Genomic DNA, 26035 nt, shown 5'->3' with positions numbered 1-26035 from the left:
ATGGTCATAGAGCTTTTTAACTTCAATGTATTCATTTGCCGACCAAGAATACAGGGGAAGGCAGCATGAGAGGGACACTTCGTTAGGAACTACTGTGCACCTTGAGTTGGCTATTACATTATAAAGACTCGTTACAGATGAAACTTCAAACAAGAAAAAGAACTGTACAAAAATAGCTTTACCAGAAAACAAAATTAATTGAACAAATGAGTTCGGATCATCCTGGTTAAAACAGACAAACAATTGTTGTAGAATAGGTAATGTGGTCCAGACTCCAGAGCATTGTACGTCCAATTTTGGATTTTTCCCAGAATTCACATTATAGAAACAAGTGATAGATATGATATACCTAGAACAGAAGAACCCACCAGATTATACATATAGTAATTCCAATTATCCATATCACAATTCTCAACTTGTGGGGATAGAAAATTCATCTGGGTGCAAATATGAGCTCAGAAAACTGCAATTACCTGTGAATCTCAATTCCCATTAATGTTGTTTGCTATGTCGTCTTTAGATACATTATACGCCAGGGAATACCTATACTCTTATCTACTAAAAGTCAAACTCTAAAAGCTAACGGGGTAAATTTTCCCTCTCAAGTATTATTCTGCATTCGATGTGCTGGTAGGCAAGTAGGGAACAGAACCAGTTTCTGACATGAATCTGAAAGACGGCCTTTGAGTAAAAATCTGAAGCAACAAATATACTGTCTTCCTGTCATTGAGTTATTATACAAACAGCTTTTCCCTAAAGCATCACCAGCACGGCAAATTTTAACCACCAAGTTATGAACGCTTGAATCTCAATCACAAACAAGGGAAATTGGAGAAAAACATTATTGCCTAGTGATCCTGAGGCTCTAATACTGATCATTAAGTGCTCAACAGGGCATACGCAAAGCAGTTGTGGTTTCCATTAACCAATTTTTAAAAACCATCCATTAAAGGATATTTGTCCATTTAGCAGGCACTTCAAATATAACTGATTTAACACACCCACAGTATTTGACAAGCATTCCCAAGCTAGCGCATAAATGTTGCTTCATTATCAAAAACTGGGTGTCACTACAAGCATCCTCAGCAGGTCCAAAAGAACTTTGCATCTTTAGATTAGAAATTATCTTTTACCCAAATCACTCACAATCATAAATCTTTAGACAATCATCAAGTTAAAAACGGAAAAACTATACAACTGTAAATCTGGGCAACCATTATGTAAGAACTTCAAAGATATCTTAGTCAAGAATAATGACAGGAACAATTATATCCGATACATAAACTCAATTTGATCTTTTTCAGTGATCAGAAAGTCAAATAGTTAGACAATTGAAGCAATGAAAAAATTGCATTCCCAACTAAAATTCCTTATCAGATTGGAATTCACAACCCCAATGTACTGAGAAGGTTGAGTCGTATTAACAACGTCTTTTAGTTAAAACACTTCATTTGAAATAAAAGACCAACACATACATAGATCTGACATCATTTATGGTAACACAGCAATTGACAATATTTGGAAGTGTAGCTCCATGTCCAACCCAAACATATAAATAAAGTTCAACGTTTCATCAAGTTACATTTGCCACAATTCACATTCAATAAAAAGAAACACCGAGTCTCAATGAACCACCAAAACTTAATCCATATTCAGTCTCTGTGCCAAATAAATTTGCGAAAATAGCTTCCATCTGTTTATCAAATTGCTATCTTTTGAATTCATGCCAAAAAAAAACACTAGTATGCAGAGTTACGCATAATTCAAACGGAATATGTCATTGAAGACAAAAAAACTTCCCGACTGTGTCGGCATCAAATGAAACATCTGCATCAAACAATAAAAATTCAAAGCTGCAGTCAAATATAACATAAATTAAATTTATTCAAAGGATTACAAAGATAACTAGCTACTGCTGAATGTCACAAAATATAAGCAATTATCTCCAAATTTTAATAAATTATTATACACAATTACTGTAATCACTGGTGTGGTGTCCCATGAAAGTGGTGCAACCAACCTAACAAGTAAACCTCACATATAGTCAAACCAAATATGTAGGTCCATCCCTTGTCATTCCAGTTTTCTACAAAAAATCATTTTTTCCGTGTTTCTTTGCAGTATGGAAAAAATACCGAATGTCAATTTTAACCAGTGTTCCATGGGTACATGCCTTCCCCACAATACAGGCCATTTCTAGGATGGAGATGTGCCAAGGATTGTGGGATGCTAAAGGTACATTCCCCCACCACAACCAGCAGGAAGATGTCCCCAGGAAATTTTTCTCAAACAGTGGATGTTTCCAGGGCATCCCCCTGGAAGGAGATGTTGAGGCCATGCTTGAGCATCCCAGGACTGCTCTCAAACTTCTTCAGGTCTCTCAAACAACCCTGAAACTGCCAACCATCTCCCATGCCTGAAATGTCAAAAAGCAATCTTTCTTAAAAAATGTATATTTTGGAACCGTGCACCACTAACCCTAAATCTAAAAGTCTAACTGGACTCACCCACACTCTAAACACTCAAAAAAAACTATAATCCCAGTAATATAGTTCTCTGAAGAATGAAGATTTGATGATAAATAGTGAGCACTTGGTGTTGGAGCTTCAGAAAACATGGTGATAAAATTATGAAAATGGTAAGTGCTATCCCTTGACCCTGCTGGGGACTCCGCCCCCAGATCCCCACCAGCCACTATCCCCCCACCATCCCCAAATTTACGGGCCCCCTGTCCCTGAAACCCATCCCCTATTCCAAGACTCATGGAACTATAATGTTAACCAACCAGAGGAGCCTTGAGGTGCAGACCTGAACTTAACAAAGGCAACCCATGCACAAGACCCTGGGATGTCCCCTTATCATCCAAAATACTACAGGGAAAGAACAGCCTCTCAAATGTCTCTGGTCTCTTAATACACAATACTCGCATACATAGTTCCTTGAAAGCTCGACCAGTTATAACTTCCTACTCCTCACTACTAGATGGGTACAACCAAAATATCCTTTAATCATGATTATGAATTATCACATAATGTCAATAGATTCAGTTATGCTCACATTAAATGCTGGTAGGATGTACACTGTCTATACGATGAATAAGCCACTTTCCCAAAATCCAATTAGTATTTTTTGGAGGTACAACAGTTTCAATTGTTCTATCTTGAACGGGTACATTGCATTTGCTGCTGATGCTAAAAATTATGCAATTAATATTTATTATCATTTCACTCTTCAATTTTTAGCCTTGAGATCCCATAAGATTATCTCGCACCAGTACTCCTCCCTCATGGAATTCTCCAAATATGATAGGACAAATGCAAGAAACTGTTGGGTATTTGCAAGAATAATTCCATTCCATCTCTATGATGCAAGATTTTCAACAGTATATCTTCTTAGTGTGATTGTTTTAAATGTAAGGATCCTCAAATGGCAGCGGTGACTAATAAGTTCATCGCTGCAATGCTTAAATTGACATGAAAAGATAAAAGGCAAATAGGGTCATGTGCCGGTAGCATGTTGAGAGCCATACCTTTTATCACCCTATGAGTTCTCTTCAACAGCAACTCATTCACCTTGTTATATTATGAGTATCATCAATGCTAGATGATCTCTAGGGTAATATACAGTTTGTCTGTTTCAAGAATTTCAACAGGAAATACATATAATAAATTGTGAGCCCACTAAAATGCCTGAATTCCTTGCAAGTTTTTCTTAGTGCGACAACTAAGGATAATACTCTGACAGGACAAATTAACATTCTTGAAAAAGCAATTGACAAGAGACCAAATTTTTCCTCAAATGCAGAAATGATGAGCTATTGTTAAATAGTATAGTTGTGCTGAAGTGAATTTTCTAATTGAAGGGCTTGCATTGTATTATAAGTGAAATCTACACCACAAGGCGTCTAAGTAACAGGAAAGTATCTCCTCGCCACCATATTTGTACCAGCAAAGCTCATGTTAGCCATGTTCTGTCATTAAATAAGCTAAGATGCTGAAGGCTGCATCATGGTACTCTGAAATTGCATACATCCCAAGAATGCATAATGTCCAGCCAAAGCAGTTCTTAGCAAACAAAATGGATACTGCTGTAATTCTGAGGGAAGTTGGGAACATTTCAGACTGTTAAGTTTAAGAGAGACAGATGTAACAATTGTAACAGAAACAAAAGCATCATACCTCGAGGCAGCCCAAGATGCCCTTATTCTTGTGAGGAAAATAAATTTGTTGCAAAATATCAATAAAAATCTGGAGGTCATTTTATAAGTAATTAACTATGAATAGAATTTAAGGATGACTTAGTGGTTAAAGTAGCAATTTCTCCTATGTTGTCCTCCTTAGTCTTGGTTGGGAAAAAATTAAATAATCACGTTAAAACACTTCAGAATCATATGCTATTTCCACTCAAGAATGACAAGAAAGGCTATTGTGAGAAGATCCTTCAGTTGTATTCAAATGGCTATAGTAGAGTCCATGAATAATATTTCTCAAGTTTAATTATATTTTGAGAAAAAAACTATAATTTCTTAAGTTCATTCTCTTACGAGTAGAATTTCCAACTTCTTATCATACGATTTTAATTAGTGTAGGAATCTTCACTAAATCTTATCATACATTTATCTTTTAGCTTCACTGGCACAAATCTAAAAATTGTTCTACTATTTGTCATGCCAAATTATGGAGTGAAAATGAAACGTTACTACACTACCAAATTTTGTAATGCTTCTAAAGAATGTGTTTTACGCTGTAGATTGTTGAAGACTGCTTTGGCCATGTGCAACACCTATACTACTTTGGATTTAGGCTTGCGCTGGCATTCATACCTTCTCAACGAAATGTATTAATTTTAGGGGCTTTCTTAATTTTATTTAGAGTACAACCACCTGGTATTTTAGTTTCTTTTCAGATATTTTGTTCATCCAAATATCTCAGATTTTCAGCATTAAAATTTTAAGTTTAAAATTTCAAATTTTATATTAGTTTAATTGTACATCCATTCTAGTTATGTACATAACAAATTGGATTGCCTGGATTTTCTGATACTGTGGCTGCTGGCAGCAAATCCCCAAAAGCTTCTGGGAGTGTTCAAGGATGACAATTTTCTGGGGCTGATTAAACACCAGAAGGACATTATTCTTGCATACTTTTCCTTACCAATAACATATTCTATTCGTGTTTTTAAAAATTTAAACATGATCTGCCACGGCATAGCAACTCCCTTCATGGACCTTTGTGTGAAAATTCTACAAATCTGTAGATTAGTTCCATAATTATGATTTAAGGGGGCACTGACAAACTGTGCTTTGTAAATAAAAGCTTCTATAATAATGAACAGCAAAACCATAAATGGCAAAACCAACTTAAGAACTCACAGAACAGTATAATGCACACCCTTCTAGTTAAGAGAGTTATTAGCTTTACCTGGAGGTTGCTATGTTCTAAATGATAACAGTACAGAGTAGGTTGTATTTCCAAATTAATAAGCTAACCAATTTCTCCTTCAGCGGCTATAGTCAAATTCTATGCCCTTAAATACGTCATGGTCCACATTTTCATACATATCAAGAACAAAGCAGAAGCTACGTGTCATTTTGTAATGGTCCCAAATAAACCATGAATGGTGATGAAGGGGTGCTGGAAAGATTAATACTTCTAATATAAGGACTTTACGGTTCCAATACTTATCCACTGCAGAAGTTAGAATGCAGTTACTATTATTGGATCATAGGAGACAGCAGAGACAGAGTCACAACCAAAGGTTTTAGTAGAACAGTATTATGAACACTATTGAAGTTAATAGCTTTATAAGCTTTATTTGGATATAGTTGCATCTTCTTGATAGTTATAGACAAGCATAAATATACTTCTAGATTAGTATGCTAATCAATTTCACTTTCAATTGCTATATAGTAGAAGCCTAAGACCTTGTACTGATTATTAGTCCATGTCTGAATATTTGTCAAGAGCAGAGCAGAGACTATTGTCATTCTAGAGGTCACATCTAAAAGCATCAATCATGGGTAACATAAATTGTGAAGATCAATACATCTTAAGCATTTTACAATTCCAATAACTCCGTTGCAGAAGATTAAAAGTATTCTCCATTAAATATCATAAGGCATAGCAGAAACATGGAAGCAACAAAAGACGTGGCAGAACAGTATGATGCAAACTGTTATTCATATAGTAAAGGGATTTATAAGCTTTATCTGAAGGTATCTGTGTGATCTTTTATAATCATAGAATATATTTTTTATTAATACACTAATTAATTTATCTCAGTTTCCATAATCCAAATCTGTGCCCTTATATCAATCGTAATCCAGATCTCATTACTTGTGAAACACAGAGCAGATGTTAACTGTCACTCAGTCACCGCAAAGGAGAATTGTTATGGTCAATACAGATATATGGAAAATTTTACAGTTCCAATTCCTTCTTGCAGAGTTAAAATGTAACCTCCACTATTCTATGATCTACTACAAGGACAGCAGAGGCATGGCTGCAACCAAATGCCTGAAACAACAGTACGATTCACACCATTTTGGTAAAAAGAATGATCAGCTTTATCTAGAGGTAGCTAAGTGTTCTTAATAATTATACAGCCAAGATGGAACAGATTTCTAAATTAACAAGCTGCTCAATTTCTATCAGTTTCTGTAGTCAAAGTCAAAATCATTATATCAGTCATTGTCCACATTTGAAAACTTGCAAAAACAGAGTGGACATTTACTGTTTATTCGAAATGGTCCCAGCTAGAGGCATCAATTGTGGAGACGAAAGATTATAGAGGTCGTTATTCTCATTTGGCAGATTTTACAATTCCAAGTGTGTGAATACAATCTGTATCTTAAGATAAACATCCTCTGTTTATTATTAAAAAAGGGTCAAAAATAAAAATTTCCACTTGGAAAACTATGGAAAAACCAGCATCCAACCAGCTTCTAAAGCACTGTAAAACATGTGCACAAATTTGGAGGAAATGAACTCAGGCTTACTTCGTCGTAGCAAGAAGATTCTCTAGTTTATCCATTTTTTTCCAGCAGCTCAAATAAAGTGAATATTTTTTGTAGAACTGTCTCAGCAACTGCCAGAAGTAAACTCTATAAATAAAATAAATCTTAGATAAGGCAAAATTTATAGTAGAGTATAAAATTGATCATTTACAATTTTCAAATAAACAACAAATTTTAATATATGTAAACTTTATGAATCAGGGACCTTCCATATGCACCCTATACCTTTCATATGATGAAACAGTATCGTATTTCTTCCTCCATTATCCTTTTCCCTAAGTGATTAAATATTGATCTTCTAAAACTTCAAAGAAAATTGGACAGCTACAAATTATCTTCTAGGGTGGATAGGAGCTTAGAATCTTGGTTTCAAATTTCCCTCTCAAAAAAATCCAGAAGGTAGCAGATTGGTCTTCAAGATAATTTTTTAAACATTTGGCCACAACAAAATTAAAGGACCTCCCAAGAATCAAAACTGCCTCCTAAAACCAGAAGTTTCAATTCTGAGTACTAAGAGATGGATTTTTCATATTAGCCCCCACTTAAACTCTCTAATAAGTAGGTACTAATAATAGTTCTGTATCTGCCAGTCGAGTTGTCTTCACCCAGAGGATTGTAAATACAGCGAAATTTTGAGGGTCGGGCGAAGTTTTACCCATGCATGCAAGGATGGAGGAGACAGTAAAATACCCTTCAGACCTGCATTAAAGACTGTGGCCACTAAGTCAATAACCTGAGAGAAGCAATAGCCTTATTGACAAGAATTCCAATTACCAAGGAAGATAGTTGGAGCGATCTGGACTTTAAAAGAGAGTATGGTTAATGGCCAGAGTTATCAGAGATGTTTGTTCCATATTACACACAATGCCAAATAGTAACCATACCTCCTTCAGGGACTCTATCCTTAACAACATTTTAATATATGAAACAATGATATAAGATAGCCATAAACAGACGGCCATTAAATCGTTTCAGTGTTTTCTAAATCAGATTATTTGAAAGTGGGGAGGCCTGAATTGCATCTAGTCTAGATCAACACCTTATATCCATCATTTTTTATTATATATCAAATAGGCTTCTTTAATAAATACCACTGGTATAGATATCTTAAATACATCTATCTCAAAAATGCCAAGAGATATCAGTCTTGAGTTATTTTATTTACTCAAGAACTAGTTAAGAATTATTTTATTTTATTTACATTGTTTGATAAAGAAAAATAGCTATTTAAATAAAATATTAAAAAATAAAGTAAACAATGTAAATAAAATAAAATAATTCTTAACTAGTTTACTGAAGAGTTCTATTAGTTTATTTTATTTACTTGAGAGGCCTTTTATAAAAATATAAAAAATGTTTTAGCTTTTGTTAACATGCTCATGTCATTGACTCATTACACTCCACCCTTCCTACCCTGTAGGTGCACCTCTCAGCAATACAAGCTTGGAAGGCTTTCTGCATCACCTTTCATTCTACCACCTCATTCTATGTTCTGTTCAACCATGCTCTGCAACATTAAAAAAATAGGGAAAAGTAGCTTCACAATACCATATACAGCCATATTCAGACCTTTTAACTGCTTAGACCATGCAACTCTTCCTCTTGATTTGCTTTTACTTCTCTGTTGATATAGAAAAGACAGAGTTTGAAGATTGTGGCTTAAATTTCACCATGTGATGGTTGAAAGTTGAAACACATCTATGCCTGAATTTAGTTTCTGCTTCCTCAGGCCAGATAGTTTCTTCCATAAAATGCAGATCTTGTTTCTTATATCCCTGCTCTACTGGTTTCATCTATTGGTTGGTAGGTTGGGTGTATGTGGAAAATTATCTGTTTTCCCCAACATTGAATGGAAGAACCTGAAATTCATGGAAAAATCTATCTAGAAAAGATCAAAATTTTATTTCTGTCCCAAACAAGTGCTTTAAAACTAGTTTGTTTATTTAGATATTAAATTTCATGGGGTAACCTATGTCAGAGTTTTTTCTTTCAATCAAGTCATCCAATGGAAAACTAATTTCCATGAGAAGCCATTTCTTTCATGACCTTTTAACTGTGTAAACTGGTGAATTATAACAAGTCGAGAGGATCCACATAGCACACAACCACCTCTGAGCAATGTCAGCGGCAGAGAGAAGGATTCCAAACATCCACTCAGGGACTTGCACCCCCGAGTCAAGCTTCTGTATTGACTAAGCTTTTTGGTGCATGTAACACCCTTTAAACCTAACTTGCCTTTCAATTTTACCAATGTGGGATATTCCATACACAGCATTTTTTCTTATCAAGTAATTGAGCTTCCCTGATGTAGTATAATTTCATATTTTACTTTTATGCGATATTTTACTTATTCCATAACTAGCAATTTGTCAATATTTTTCCGATTTCTCCTTTTGATACATTTCCCCTCCAAGACAATCATCCTGAATATTTAAAAGCCAGCCAGGGACCAGGTATTTACATTTCCTTTTTTTGTTTGAGGAATCTGAAAGAGTCTGAATGTTGTAAAACTAAGTTGCAGGATTGGGCAAGGTACCGGTCTGGTTCAGTTTAGGTCCGGGTCCTGGTCCAGTATGCCTGGGCAAGCCGGTTCATCCACAGGGAACTTAGGCAAACCTGAATGCCTGGGCGCCCAAATTTACGTTTTTTTTGACATCCGTGACTTGCAAAATCACAATGTTAAAGATAAACTGCTGAACTAACACCCATAATTGATTAATCTAACAGATACCCCAGTTTGTAAAGATGTTGGATACAATTACATATATCAGAAGAATAAATTGAACATAGTTGTTCAGTAATTTTCCCCAGGCTACAGCAGAATATTGTACTGTCTTAGCAAATGAAAAAGACAATAGGCAGAAGCAAACTTAGGCTCATCATCTGGCATTTCAGTTGAATAATAGTATCTATTGTGGTCCCTTGTATTCCAAAACACCTCTGTTCCGTGCCATATGGTTTTCTTGTCCTTTGGACCAGCCTAGCTTTTGGGATGTCTTTGTTGTTCCCTGACATCATTAACATCTTGACCCAGTGTTTGCTTAATATGGTGGCAGAGCTCTGATTGACTGGATATAACCTTAGAGGTTCCCAAATCAGATAGATATTGCTGCTTTACTATCTGTTGATCAGCAATAGATGGTGGCCTGCCAACTCTTCATTTCACTGTAATCTCTGCAAAATCTGCATTGGTTCATCTAATGTCAATGTCAATGATGAGAATGATGAGAATGACGATGTTGATGATTTAGAATTTTAGAGAATCCATTTGATGATTAAACTTTGAAACTATATTTCCAATTGTTTAAACAATGATACTTGAACTCAATATTAGTATTTTGATATTGAACTTGATGTATATGATGCTATGATGCTATGATTACAAGTTTATAATGGTTTTGTTGTTTATATGATGCTATGTGACATTCTAATCTTAATTCATGCTTGTAGGCGCCATACATACATACATATATAATCAGTTTATGGTGGTTTTGTTGTTTACATGATGCTATGTGACATTCTAATCTTAATTCATGCTTGGGACATATATATATATATATATATATATATAGTACATTGTTTTTGTACTAATGAACCCATACCCCTTTACAAAATTTTGCCGAACCGGCGAACTGGTGCCTGAACCTAAACTTGCAACTTAGTTGTAAGATTAAAGAAGCATCTGCAAACTTCAAATCCCTCAAGAGTATAATTTATTTCTTGTATTCAAAGATAAAAGCACTTTTCAAAGTATGATTTATTACTCTATCCCACAGACTCATATTTGGCTCAAAGAAAACAGCCAGCACATTGTTCTTTATGTGGGGTGCTCTACACTCTTATTCGACATCCTGAAACAAACAGAATCCTGAAAGAAATAATGCAGGCCCTTACATTCCCTGCAGAGCTGCCAACAACATCAGAATCAAAGAAGCAAATTAAGAAAATACCAGACATGGTTTAAAGTAAAAGGAGGTAAATCTACATAGAGACAGACCTCTGATGGTTTTGCTAATATCAGTTAAGATGAAAGATTGAAAACCTTAACTGGTGAAAGGGTTACTGTATGTAATGTGGTGAACAGAACTGCTGAAAAAGAGTTCCCTGAATGAAGACTTATACTACGAGAGAGGCTAAAGGGAAAACAAATGATACAATAGGCAGCCACCAATATGCCATATGCACAGATTGTGAAAAGGATTGGTAATATCAATGCTGCCCAAAAAGATAGCAGAGGCAATGATTCAAGGCAGTTGAAGCTGAGGTGAAACTAAAAATAATTTTGACTCTTTGCACAAGTATGAGGCATCACATCTTTTGTATTACATCCACCAAGTAGTTTTGTGTGCTACATTTCTTTATGCAGGCCTAATCCTTTTTTATTCAGTAACAATAACTTCATTTTGACAATTGTAATATATATGGTCTTTTCCCTCTCTTGTAGCCATTGATTACTTTCAAAACTTGCTAATGTTAGGATCAAGTTAATATATCTTTAGAACTGTCCCCTGCCATCCCATTACTTCAATCCATGGAACATAGCTTCGATACTAAATCAATATTCAACAAATTTACCAAATACATGATTAGTGACATATAAGATACACGAAATATAACCCCTACATATTTTGATTCGGGTGACTCCCAAACCATCACCATTCTTGTGCATCAAAAACAACATAATAGTCAAGATACATGTTATCAAAAAAACTTATAACCCCCTTCTAGATTGTTGGTGGCATGCCTAGTGAGTGCACTCAACTAATGTTTGTCAAGCTTATTAATGCCCCTTACAGAAGAGCTCCATATCAAGACATGATTCAGATTCCCCAACAGGGCTTGACTGCATCTACTTTTAACAAAGAAAAAAAATGTTGGTGAGATTACTCAAAAACACATTCTATCCACAAATAAACCTAAAAGTGACACCTTAACATTCAATGAAGCACAAAATTTCAGCCAATAAATCTGTTCCATCCACTTCAAATTTAGCAGTAACCTGTGATGCCCATTCTTCTTAAGCACTTGAAATTCAATAATATGTAGTAACTAAGTACTTATATAGCCACTAAAGACCCAACAATTATAGCAGTGAATAAGAAGTATTATTAACAAAACTTGTGCCTATCTTTATTAGAAAGTACTACACCCAAGGTAAATTGTTCAATTGTCAAATAATGCATTCAGTCAATGTATACCGTAGTTTGCATCTCATGTTAAATTAAAACTAAACAATTTATTTTCGTTCTTCACTCATTCAGACTATACCGAGTTTTCCATATATTCCTAGATATATGGAAAAATCACTCAAGAAAAAAAAATTGTTGGTGAGATCACTCAAAAACACATTCTATCCACAAGTAAACCTAAAAGTGACACCTTAACATTCAATGCAGCACAAAATTTCAGCCAACAGATCTGTTCCATCCACTTCAAACTTGGCAGTAGCCTGTGATACCCCCATTCTTCTTCAGCACTTGAAATTCAACAATAAGTAGTAACTAAGTACTTATATAGCCACTAAAGACGCAACAATTATAGCAGTGAATAAGAGGCATTATTAACAAAACTTGTGCCGATCTTTATTAGAAAGTACTACACCCAAGGTAAATTGTTCAATTGTCATATAATGCATTCAGTTAGTATATAAGGTAGTTTGCATCTCATGTTAGATTAAAACTAAGCAATTTATTTTATTTCTTCATACTCATTCAGACTATACTGATTTTTCCATATATTCCTAGATTGTATACTTATAGTCTTGCATATCATCCCAGGTATCACTCTAGAGCTTACTTACATAAATAGAGCATACTGTATGGATATTAATCTTTCATTGGCATACCGCATATCTAGTTTAAAGACAAAACTACACAATTGACCTCATCAAGAGAAAAAGGTCCCTTGGAATGTGGAAAGCCAATAGACCAGGGTAGGAGGCTGAACATATATATCATATGTACCATCTTTCATTTCAAGCAAGTACTCAATCTTCGTAGTGTTTGTTGACTCTAATGGATACCCCAGAGCAGAGGAAATATTGTAGAAGGTAGGCATCTTTACTTTTCAAGTTCTTAGCATTATTATAGACATCATGGGAAATAGATTTTAACATCACTAGTCAGTCCAAGTCTAGACCTATCAAGTTTTCTAATTCTAGATGTAGAGAACTAATAGTCTTGAAGAATTAATTAGGGTGTCTTCCCTTTGACAGAAAGTTGGTTAGCAATCTCTCCAAGCTTCTTTATATCCTCTGCTTCATCTTTTTTCAAGGATTCTGACAAACTACATATGCAGTTAATTGATTATAGATGCATCTTCGGCTTTCAAAATAGTATTTGGGCATTGCCTTATGTTTCAAGATTCCTATTGGTTATATTTGGGATCCTTAAAAAAAATCTACCTAACTTTTTCTCCATGGGCCAACCAGATCTAATATAGCCTTTACCTCATGCCCATTTGGACCTGTCCTAGTATAATTTCTTTCTGAAATACTTCTTGTATTATGTTTAACTCGCACACTAGATGCTAGCAATGCATTTGTCCATGGAATCTTGTGTCATAAAGACAACAATTGATAACTTTTGATGAAAAAAGATAATTAGTTGCACCAGCCATATGCAGATCTGGAAATGTATGTGCATGTATTCTCTTCTGCAGAAATGTAAGTCAAGGTACGTGTATTTGAAATGGTGCAACCATTTCATGTTCAACATTATTTCCTTCAATTAATTCATTGCCTTGTTTAATTTTTATTTTAAAATATGTTTTTCATGAAGTATTATCCCTTGCTAGACAATGTAACAAGTGATGAGCCTTGCAGGTATATGTATACACTCCAACAATGCTTTACTAAAATTTCTTTTGTCAAGGGACTTGATGACACTTTGAATTTCCCATCATCGCTACATCACTACATTGGGTTGGATTCAACTAGAGTGATCACATCCACCTATTGAAATTATCATAACATGCTTCGATTCCTTAAACCTGATAAATTTCGATCCTGTGTGTCCCTGCTAGACGCTATTAGATCCTTTAGGCCACTTAGGTTTCAATTTCCTATCTTTGCCCCAATGACACCAACCATAGATAGTGAGGCACAATTTTGTTGTTTTGTTACTTAAACAAAGCCAGCCGCCAAGTTCATAAGCCATGTTCAGAAACACCGATATATATTTTTTGAGCTTTGACTTGAGGCTTGATACCCTATTTGTACCCTAATTCTTGGACAATTCCCAAAAGAACGACCACCAAATTATTCTACAATTGGGAATTGCAGCAAACCTACTTATGTCCTTTCTAATTCCCTCCTTATGAAAATAAAAAGGACTCATGCCTACAAGAGCTCAATGAAGCAGAACTTGAAGATTTGGAGCTGGGAATTTGCTGCAGGACCAGATCAAATCAATAGGAACAAGAACCTAACTGTTTTCCTAGGATACCTCTTCCCATCTAAAGTTTCAACTCCTCCCATCGAGCCTTGCAATGTAAAAGCTCCAGACAAACGGGCAGATTATTGCACCCAAGAGTTCCCCACATGTAATTATCTCTTTGCCGTTCACCCCCTTTGTCATCCATATCCGTCTAACATATTGCCTTATTCACATAGATTGTATACATTATCTCTCTCTCATTGCCTTACTTATTGCCTTATGAATCATCATTCTTATTGCCTCACACATTGTCTTTCGTTTAATGCACAACTACTGGCTACTTTATGGCTACTACTTTGTAACCATGTTTGATTCCTTGATTGCACAATTCGAAGACCCACTACCTTTCCCTTGATAGAGACCAGCTTAGTAGAGTTAATCCATATCTTAGCCCATACAAGCAAACCTCTGATCGTATTGCGTTCCCACGAAAATATAAATTCCGGATACCGTATTTGTTTAAATGAACGCCTTTTAAAATAAGACCATGAAGAAAATACATATAAAGTGGCCAAGATCCCATATTCAAAGTAGATATCTCTCTGTGATTTGACACTTAAACGAGAAAACTGATCATTTGGGCACGGTCGATTAATAAATCCTAGCCCAAAAAAGATCCCATCTTTGAAAACATGGTCTAGATTGGGAAACGAGGGAAGGCGAAAATACCTGGCTAAACTTGAGCTGGTGCTGCTCACCGGGCAACTGGAGGGTACCGCTGACGAAGACGAGCATGCCGCCAGCGGGGCCAGAGGGCTGGCAGTCGACGGTGCTGATGTTGTGCTTGCACTGCTGGAAGGGCAGACTGGTGAGCTTCCCGACGATACCCTGGACACCCTGTATCTTCTGGCCCTCGAAGGTGAGCATGGAGCCATCTTGGTACAGGCTCACCAGACCCGCCCTGTTGGTATCAAATATGTTGTAGTAATGGTCCACAAACGCCTTTGCCACTGCATCAGGATCCATTATCCCCTGCTCCTCCTTTGCTCTGACCAGATTCGCCCTTCTTCCCCTCTCGACAAGGAAAATCCCAAATTAGAATAAACCCTTCTCTCCCACGCCGCACTTTTAAAAACTCCACAAATTTATTGCAAGGTTAGAAGATGAACTCACAAACAATTAACCGCGATCAAGAGACCAGCATCAATGTTTGGGAAGAGCTCATCAAATTCTCTTATTTTTTTAGAATAAAGCGTACTTATATGAACAAATTTAGGTTAAATAAATAAATGTAATTAATAAGTATTATTTAATTTAAATTAATTAGAATTGAGAATTGAAGTAGAAGTGATAGAGAAGAGAATTTAGTTTTAAAATAGATCATCTCAAGGCTGTTGAAGTTGTGCATATTTTTAATTTTTAAGTTGTGTATATTTAATTTGTTATTGCTTAAAAAATAATGTTTCCAATTTGATAATCATTTTAAGATGTGTATTATCTTAGAAATTTGTATAGTTCAATTATGAGTTTTGTAAGGTCGATATTTTTTTTATTGAAAGAAGAATCAAGAATTACAATAGGAATTACAAACATATCAGTTGTTACTCTTTCTTGTATGAGCCTCTTTTGTAAGGTCAATCTTGATAACCATGGACTTAATCTTTATGTTGGATTGACATATAACACCTAGAATAATCTGAAAAAACATGTGTCTAAAAAGTTGGTTTCTTTTGCCTACTTGATATTTGAATGTCAAGATGGTGTCGAAGGACACTATTTCGAAGTTTGTTGACTTGATAGCTAAACAACTACTATTAAGTCAAACTCCTTCAGTGGGTCATATTAGCAATGAATTAACACTCACCAACATACAAATGGCCTATATGTAGATTTGGTTATTTTGTCCCTTTAAAATGTACAGTGTGCTCTAATAATTTACTCTTTTCTTTGTTGCATTCCTTATATGATCATTGAATATTTTTAAATGTTGATATATAATATCTCGCACAAATGTGTGTTAAGTTGGCTCATAATGGCTAATAAAAGGGATGAGAAAATTATAATCTAAATTTGATAATTTAAAAGTATGGTTCATTCTCACACTCCTTGAGATTAAACCAAATCAATCATGAGCCACTTAAAAATGAACCTTGGGGTTAAATATAATTTTGAGGCAAGGATTGAACATATGGAAGTAAGTGTAAATGAGCATGCAGTAAGGATGAGTAAATAGTGAATGTATGGAAATTGGTGTAAAATGGAAGTGAATAAAGGTGGATGGGGATCAGGCTATGAGCTAACGCAAGCACAAGAGTATGCCACTTGTCAATGTGTTATTGCATTAAGACATTCAACCTTGAGGTGGGCACAAAAGTAAACGAGAAATGGAATGAGTGTGCTAATTTCACCATTACCTTTCCTCCCACTATAATGTGTGTACAAATCCAAATTAAGAATACATTTCAAAGCATTAAGATTCTAAACAAACATGAAAAGTAAATATATAGACCCTCATAAAAGATACTCTTTGAAAAGGGATACAATAATTCTTCTTGTATTCTCTTTGGCATAAGTATTCCATAGCAGTATATAAACAACAAAAATATATGCAATGAGTAGCCCCTCCCTTGTGATCAAGATAAGCACAAGTAGCCAATTGCTTTAATTGAATGTGAAACTGAAGAGTGGATAGAAAGAACAGAAAATTCTACCTATATAAAAAGTGATATGAAAAATAGTCTATTCAATGTGGCAATGTTATATGGATCTATGTGATTTGGCCATGTTATGGCAATGAAATAAACATATATACACAATGTAGCCAATGTGATCAATGTTATTTGTTATGTAGTTTTGTGACCAATCTCTACATGATGTGGACAATATGATAAATATATGCATGATGTGGGCATGTAATGTGATGAACCTTGATGAGAGTCATTCATGTTCCATTCTATACTATATTTTTACCTTTTTCATATGCCTTCATATGTATTCTCATATTCCATTTTCATATCACACCATATCATTTTACTACTTTTATGCTACATATGATTAAATATATACAAGTAATATTTAATTTAGTTTTTTAGATAAAATACATGAATAATAAATATTAGATTGTGTTTACTAATATTTGCTATCATTATGTTGAGAAAATATATCTTGCAGCATGCTATCGAAGGAGAAGAACAAAGACATCTTGTAGCATGCAGTTCCAATTACCAGTGAAATAATTTCATCATATAAATAATTGTTTACTTCACTTATATTTTAATATGTTGCTATAATGGTCTGGATCTAAAAATAGATCTCATAAATTATTTTATATTATAAATATGTTTGTTATAAGCCAAATCAACTCCTTTATTTTGGGTTGATTGGTTATTAACAAATAAAACAATTCCCTATATTTTAGATCTCTCTAACTTGCTATATTTCAAACCGAAAGAGAGAGAGGATAGCCATGAATGTAGGAAAAGCTATGCATATTTGTTAAATATGTTACATGCCTTATGTATTATATAAAGGCAATGTAATGGGCATGAGAGGAACATAGAATAGCGTAGAAATGAAAAAACATGGCAAGATAGTGTGGAGTTTTGGAAATTAATGTAGCAATGTAGCAACACTAAAGAATGGCAAGATAATAGTGTGTAGAAATGGTGTGAAGGAGAATATAGCACATATGTAATAGCATAGAAATCAAGACTATAAGTTGTGTTTTTTAAAATGAGAAATTTGTGATCTTTTAGCAGAGTCTTTAGCTGTTGCATGGAAGAAGAGGAGGGCCCCCTCTGATGAAACGTGACGATGTCATTTTTATTTTAGTATGTTGTAGCATTGTAAATTGTAGCCCTGCACAATTTAAACTACCTTTTGTACCACTACTTTAGTGTGTCCCGTCGTAGTTCTCACCCAAGTCCATTTTTGGGCTTTTTACCTCAAAATTGATGTCATCTTTCTACACAGAGATCTGAACCTATACCTTGGGCTATGCACTCTGCATTTCCCACTTGTCTATCCTATTTTTGTTGGATAGGGACACTACGGGTGTCCTTGCCCTCCTTAAGAAGGACCTATTTTGGGTATGTCGGTGCACTTCCCCTTCCCAATGATTTCAGATCTTTGTGTCTCAATTTGAGCATTGGAGGTTGGCCTAATTGGTAATTTACCTCAAGGGAACCCTATCTAAGAGCATCATTTCAATTCATTTGGCAATCCACAATAATATCATCTCCATCCATCATTTGTGCATCCACATCAAGCATCTTCAAGCATTCAAGATAGCATTTCATCATACCATATTCTTCCAATATTTCAACATCACGAAGCTATGAATTATATCAATCTTCACACAAGCATGTTTTTGTGTTTGATTCATTCATGTTTCGTCATGTTATTACATCAACACTTTTGATTACATACAAATAGCATTACATCATCATCCATCATCAATTGTAGCAGATCTAAGGTATATTATTCAACATTTACTTTCGTATTTTCATTTAAAATTTCAAGTCAATTTAAGGGTTAATTCCAAACTCAAGGTTTGACCTAAGAAAACCCCTATCAACAAAACCATTTCCCTTCTTTCTATGCACAGGCAATAGATTTATATGCTAAGAATGAAGATTTAAATAGAGCATACGATGATGATCATATCCAACTTTTGCAGGAACAAAAAGTGGAGGATCGGGTTGCCCCAAGCATCTCAATCTGACAATTATTTTATGAACTTCAAGGAAAATATTTTGAGCGACATTTTGATTCTGAAAGTTTCTTGTTTGCCCAAAACTGATAGTTGGAGGACCAAGTCACCCCAAGCATCTCGATCTTGTACTTTTGGGATAGATTTTCTGATACAAGTTCCTATATATTCCTTCTTCTCAAATCTAGCTTCATGTTTACATACTGCATATATTTAGCTCATTGTTTCTATTATTTTACACCAATTCTGCATCATTTACCCTAGATCTAGCATTCAATTTCAATTTCCTTAAGCACCTGTCTAATCAACATTCTATTCTAAGAGGGATTGAATCTATTGATTTTGCTCCTCTTTAATGTTTGGTGGTCCTTTTGAAAATAAGTAGATTCATATCATATTTTGTGGATCCCTATTTTCACCACTAGACATTTTTGGTGAACCAGATGCTTTTACACATATTTTATTTGGTGTTTTTAGATCTGATTTTTTGTAATGGAATTCACAAAATTTGACTTATTTTCTACATGTGATTACATTATTTATTAGCTATTTTTATCAAAATCATGTGTTTGATAATAGCTTCTTTCATTTCATGTTGCTTGCATTCTTTCATAATACTTTCACATATTGCAAAATAAGGGTTTCAAAGATACTTCCTACCTATAAATCATTTTTCAAGGCTTTTATCCATGTTTCATGTTGTATATAATGAAAATTTTAAGGAAATTAATGGAATATGTAGATCTCATACAAGCTTTGGTAGATAATGTAATTGATAATCCTAGAGATAATATTAAAATGGATAACACTTATACCTCTCCTAGGGTATCTTTTGTTAATAACAAAGAATCCTCTTCTCGTAAAGATACTTTAGAGAAAGCAAGGTAAAGTAAACATGTCAGTACATTAATCACTTTAGACCCTCCTTATTCTCCTAGAGCTTATCTTAATCATCAACATATATTAAGACACAATAATGTTATGAATTTTATTCATGACCTATCTCCTAATATAACATTGATCAAAGATGAAGCCTTGTATGATAAGTCTTCTCCCTCCCAACCTAACAAAGTGGACATGAATAATGATGATAAAAAGGAGAATCTTCCTGTTGGTCCTTGCAATTGGAATAGCAACTATGGCCTAAAGACTCAACTTAGAGATAAAACATCCTTACTGAACAACTACCTTTCCTGCAACAAAGGTTCATTTACTTTATCGACCAGGGACGTAAACTTGAAATGGGTCGACACTGTATGTGCACTAAAAATCAAATTGTAGTCATTTTACTCTATTGCTGAAAAGGGAAATTCTCTGAAACAAATATGCAGAAACATGATAACTTAATACTATATTGAAACTCATAATTGAAAATAACATAAGCAAATACTGCTAAGGACAACGTTTTGTACAATGGACAGGAACTACTCTGCCTGCTTTGGCTGCAGGAACAAACACATGAACTGTTTCCAGTGGCTGCAGGAACAGTCTAATACCAAAACAACAACTATAACAAAATGAAAATTAACTGAAGAACACACAAGAACTACTCACCAAGTGGGCCCCCTTGAATGAGTATATCTAGAACTCAAATAACAACTGATAAACTCAGAATACCATTATTTTTATTTACTTCAAATTGACTGCACATACATAAGTCTGAATACTGAATATTACTAACTCTATGGTTGTTCTCTTTTCTTACCCCTGTGAGAAGATAGAGACCTTCTATTTAAAGAAAACTTATAACAAACTCCTAACTGATCAACCCACGTCCCAGAGGAATAGGCGAATAGGATTAATTACACTAGAAGAAGAAGTCAACATATAAATGCAGAACAACAACAACAGTTCTGTTGCTGAGAAAATATAGCGTAACCTCCTTCCTGGATTTATGTTCCATCAAGAACAATCATGAATGTTCCACAGATCGCTCTGTTGAGGAAGTGGTCAATTGATTATGACCTTCTTCAATGTTGCTCCACTTTGACTGGGTCTGCATCCAACATCATATTGACGGCTCTTTAAACCGCGAGCTTAATCACCTTTTCATCTTATATGACCCTGCATCATGACATTAACGTGCACAAAAATATGTGTATCTATTGATGTTAACATAGCATAAATTAAACCATATAATTTAGATAATTTGTGTAGATTAATTGTATAGATATCATTAGTCAACAACCTTGGGTATAGGATAAATCAGGTCCAGAAATACTAGAAAAAGACATCAATAAGGAAAGTCCTATGACCCAAACATATTATCAAAACAAGAGTTTCATGACAAAGATTTGACAAAATGGAGCCATTATTTTGGCTCATTGTTACCCCCGACCTAGCTTCTTACTAGTCCTCCAGCAATAGAAAAGTTCCTAATCCTTTCATTAATTCTAAAATTGTCGGGGGTAACCTGCCCAGATCCTCCTGTAGCCAAGCTCCATTAAAATCCTTACATCTTCTACAATTGTGTCCATCTGGTGTTCTTTGATGCTTCATTATAAGATGGGTCATTATTCCCGCATCCCATTAGTGGCCATAGAAGGATAGGTGGCTAAAAACGAAGGGGCAACCAATATTTTTCTTTTGTTCTACCCAAATATATATATTTGGGTGCTCGTCTAAGTGTTGCATGATAGTTTGGCAATGAATGCGGCTCAGATTGTTTCAACTCATCAGGCAGACTATTCCAAAGTTGCACTAAATGTCCAATTGCTACCCGACCCTCGAATATTATTCGCATAGTCTAGTTTATACAGAATTTTCTGCCAATCATAATAAAGGCATCTTGGATCCCTTGATTTAGCTCTTAATGGCAGTGGGAGATCAAGTTCATCCTTCATATACATCCTAAATTTTTCTACCCTGGTAATTTCATTTTGGATCCATGACATGAGAGCTTTGAGTTGAATGTCTCCAATATAAAGCAGAGGATTCCAGTTAGCATCATTAGGAACAACATAATTATGTAAGTAAAACTCACAAAGCAAATTTTTATGGTTGTAGGAGACGTTTCATTAACATGATAAAACTCTTGCGGCATTTCCAAAGAAGGACTTAGATCTCTGACAATTCTCATTAACTGAAAATAGATATGCTACTCTTTTAAATATAGGGAGTAAATTTGAGGTGGCACCCTACATTGCATTTAGCTGTATCTTGCCAATGGGTAATGGCATTTGTAGAGGATTTAGCAGTAATATTTCATTTGATTATGGAAAGATTTCTATGTGCAATTTGATATTTGTTGAATGAGTTTCAGGGCTGAAGCGTACGACATGTTCTCCATCTAGCCTTACGACTTCCAGGAGTAAGTCGGAACCTAGGGGGGAGAATGTAGTAGCCCTGCCCTAATCAATTTCTAATCTCGGTTTAATCTTGGTCAGTTTATCTTAATATAATGTTATAGTCAGATGTTTGATTTAATGCATAGTTGTTGATGTAGTTTTCGCACTAGTTGTATGCAAGTTGTTTAGTGTTCCTATTTCGTGGTATTAATATCGGGCTAACGCTTTCATTAAGTTTATATATGTATGCATGTATGACTCTTGGTTGTAGGAGATTTCAGGTACAACGTCGCATGAGTGCGAGGTTCGTCTTCACCTGGATTTGCAGGTTTGAGTGTACCTCTTCAATCCTTAGAGTTGGATTAGGTGGTCATAAGACCCTAGTTGACCATAGTCGTGCTCAAGTGAGCATCGTCAGTTGTCGTCGGTATCCCCTTTTTGTTGGGTTTGCGAGTCGTCTGTCTGGTTGACTTTCTTGGTTTGTGTGCTTGGTGTGTATGGTTAAATTGATTAATTAGTCCTTAGTATTCAATTTGATTAAATATGTATTTGTGCATTAAAGATTAATGGACTAAATTAATCGAGATTTCTTTATGTGAATTATCGTTGATTTGAATTGCTCGATTTAAATTGGGAGCAAGTTCAATTAAATAGTTAATTTTAATATTAAATTTGTTATGTTTATGTTGTTGAAAAAGAAAGATTTAAATTTAATTGCAATAGAATTAATTTAATCTTTTGGCATTTTTGAAATAGAAAGGTTAAATTTCAGTTGAGTGAGAAAATCAATTTTGAATTGAAAAACAATTTAATTTGTTGATATAGTTGGAAAATAGTAATTTTTGGGAATTATTTTTAAATAAAAATTTTAATTCCAAAAAAATGAAATTTTGATCAACTCTTCCTTATAACCTAGACTTTTGGAAAATTTTGGAGGATGGATATTTTTGGAAAAATGTTTTGTTGGAAAAATATTTTTGGGATGAAATTTGGGGGTTTTGGAAGGAGAAGGATTTCTTGAGCTGCAGGTTGGGGCTCTTCATCAAATCCTTTCCAAGAATGCTTACTGAGGTAGGAATTCTGGTTATCAGTTAGTTATTGTTTAAATTTTTAAAAAATGGGCATTGGATGTTCTTCATGCTATTTGGTTTTAATTTCTCCATTGATTGCCTCAAGGTTATGAATCATTGTGGAATTAGTTGGTATTGGTTTATTGTTTGCATCCTTGCATGGAAAATGAGCTTTCTTATGCCCAAAAGAATTATCCTTTCAATTTGAAAACCTCTCATATTCTGGAAATTTCTGTGTTGTTTTAAAAATAAAATAAAAATTAAGTTCCATATGAATACCTTCAACTTCATGCTTTAAATCAGAGATATTTGTTTGTGGTTGAATATATGGAAGTTAATAGATCTTATTTGGCAAATATGCTGTTGGTTTAAGAGAATCTGGGTTTTCTTTGGAATTGCAATGGAGAATAAATAAAAATTTAATTATTTTAGTCTCTGCTGAGACTGGCTGGAACTGTTTTTTTTTTTTTAACAATGATCTTTTTAAAAAATTTTTAAAAAAAATTAAATAATTGTTATTTTTTTTTGGGAAACCCCAAGAGGGAGCTGCGTATCCCATTGGGATAGCAGCGCACCCCAAGGGGTGCTGCGTGCTTCCCTTTGGGAACAACAACGCTCCCTTTGGAGATGCTGCGTGCTCCCTTGGGAAGCAACGCTTCCCCTTTGGGGTTGCGTGTGCTCCCATGGGGACCACATGGGGTCCACGTGGAAACCCCCCCCTCCCCCCCCGCCCCCCTTTTTAATTTGTATTTTTTTTATTATTTTTTTTTGTTGAAAAAAAAAATTAATAAATAAATTTATTAGTTTTAAAAGTTTTTTTTATAAAGTGTTTAATTAATTATTAATTAATATTAATATATATTTATCAATGGGAATAAATGTATATATGTTGATTAATACTTAATTGGATTATTATGCAATATTAAATATTAATTGTGTATATTTTATTAACCGTAGGGTTATAAATATTTATGAATTAATATTTAATCCTTTTGGACCTATAATATTAGGGGAGCATCTTTTGAAAAAGATGAAATATTGTTTATATTGGAAAAAATTTCGAGATAAAACATACTTTATTCAAGAATATATATTGTTTGAAGATTTTAATGATATAGGCCATCTGGAAATGTTAGAAATGAATATTTAACCCTTGGACATTGTGAATTTAAACGATGTGCTTTTGGAAATTTAATTAAGCATCATTTGGGAAAATTGTTTAGTTACTGATATTCTCATTTAGTAAAATGAATGGTTAATTTATATTTTTCCTCTGTTTAAGAAATAGACAATGGTACTATTGCAAATTGTGATATTGTATTCACCTTGCAATGATGATTTCCTGCTAGTGTATTTTTGGAAACATAGATCATGTAGAAAACTTGATCGACTTTTAATGTTTAGATCAATTCGGAAAAGATTGTATCTGCTGAATATTACCTATGTGAGTTTAATTTCTGTATTCGCTTTTGCTTATGTAATGGCAAGTCGTGCTTTGTTTGATAGGTCCCTGTCGTATGGATTGATTTGGGGTACCTATTTCAGTCCTCGGTTCCGAGTTGACTGTTGTTTTGTGGTGGTGTCGTATTTGGTCATATCCTTTATGTGGGTGTCGAATGATGATTCGTGGTTGACCTTAGTCGGTCAGGTCTCTAGTTAGAGTACCCTCTATCAGTGCACCTCATATGAAGTCATGTTTGACCAAATGGTGGATTTCTCCATTTTGAACTCTGTTTGTCTGACCATGTCTATTCCTTGGTTTTTGAGTTCGTCTGAGTATAGTCTAGTGTCGTATGGGAAAGTGGCTTTCGATTGGGGGTCGCGCCCAAAGTGGCTGCTGGGTAACCCATCGAAAGTGAGTCTATTAAGTGATAACCTAACAGTAGATTAGGATGTAATCTCTAAGTAAGATAAATGTGCCTCACACATGGGACGAGTGCTAACATAGACCCGACATGCTGTGAGAAGGCTTGAAATGGCAATCCATCATCCTTGTCTTCACGAGAGGATGTGTGGGTCCACATGAGGCTTGGATGGGCCGGAGGCTCGGATTAGGTTGCCAGGGTAACCCAGTGTATGGGGCCGGGACCTATGAAGACTTGCCATGGTCACCGTACCAGGCTGTGTGATGACACTTCTCCCTACGTTCGCTAGTGTGTTGTCGTTTTGTCCTGTTAGGAGCACTTTTGTGGGTCACCCTATTGTCTTTACCCTTGTGAGTACCTGGTTTCATGTTAGACCTTGGGTGGTGATGACTCAGTTTTGGGGATGCTCTCCTGGACCTTTGTATTAGCTTTGATTATGTTCAGCTGGATCCTTTTCTTTTCAGGGATCGTTTATGTATTAATTGACCGATGCGGTCGCTTGTATATTGTTTATGTTTCGCCTTGATGACCGGATTGTAATGGTGTAACCTCTTGTATTCTTAACTTTATTAATTATCAGAGGGGTCTTGCAGTTGAGCAGACTCGGAGATGTAGCCCTTTAGGGGTGAACTCCGAGATCATTATGGTGTTATGTGATGTTATTCTCTCATGTTTCCCTTATTCAACTTTATCATGTATGAATAGCTTATG

General features: G+C 34.9%; 1 protein-coding gene across 3 annotated transcripts; it reads right to left on the bottom strand.

Annotated features, from left to right (window-relative positions):
• Positions 1-1531: 1531 nt before the first annotated feature.
• LOC131034091 (nuclear transport factor 2B) lies at positions 1532-15620 on the bottom strand. Of its 3 annotated transcripts, none has more exons than XM_057965452.1 (2): positions 15121-15620; positions 1532-1827 (listed from the first exon to the last, which is right to left on the bottom strand). In XM_057965452.1, exons 1-2 carry the CDS (start codon positions 15415-15417, stop codon positions 1753-1755), a joined length of 372 nt encoding a protein of 123 aa, XP_057821435.1. In that variant the 5' UTR covers positions 15418-15620; the 3' UTR covers positions 1532-1752. The 3 variants fall into 3 exon arrangements, with proteins under 3 accessions (XP_057821435.1, XP_057821436.1, XP_057821434.1); XM_057965453.2 differs by lacking the exon at positions 1532-1827 and adding an exon at positions 1921-2416; XM_057965451.1 differs by lacking the exon at positions 1532-1827 and adding an exon at positions 6663-7086.
• Positions 15621-26035: the final 10415 nt, after the last annotated feature.

The sequence above is a fragment of the Cryptomeria japonica genome, chromosome 10 (genome assembly GCF_030272615.1).
Source record: "Cryptomeria japonica chromosome 10, Sugi_1.0, whole genome shotgun sequence".
In the NCBI taxonomy this organism is placed as follows: Eukaryota; Viridiplantae; Streptophyta; class Pinopsida; order Cupressales; family Cupressaceae; genus Cryptomeria; species Cryptomeria japonica.
Note: the sequence above shows the minus strand (reverse complement) of the source record. Positions and strands in the feature narration are given on the sequence as shown.

Coding starts and splice junctions, on each gene's coding strand:
- LOC131034091 (XM_057965451.1), bottom strand. CDS start 15,417: ATGGATCCTGATGCAGTGGCAAAGGCGTTTGTGGACCATTACTACAAC. Junction 7,087..15,120: donor ACCAGCTCAAGTTTAGCCAG/GTATTTTCGCCT, acceptor TACTTCTGGCAG/TTGCTGAGACAGTTCTACAA.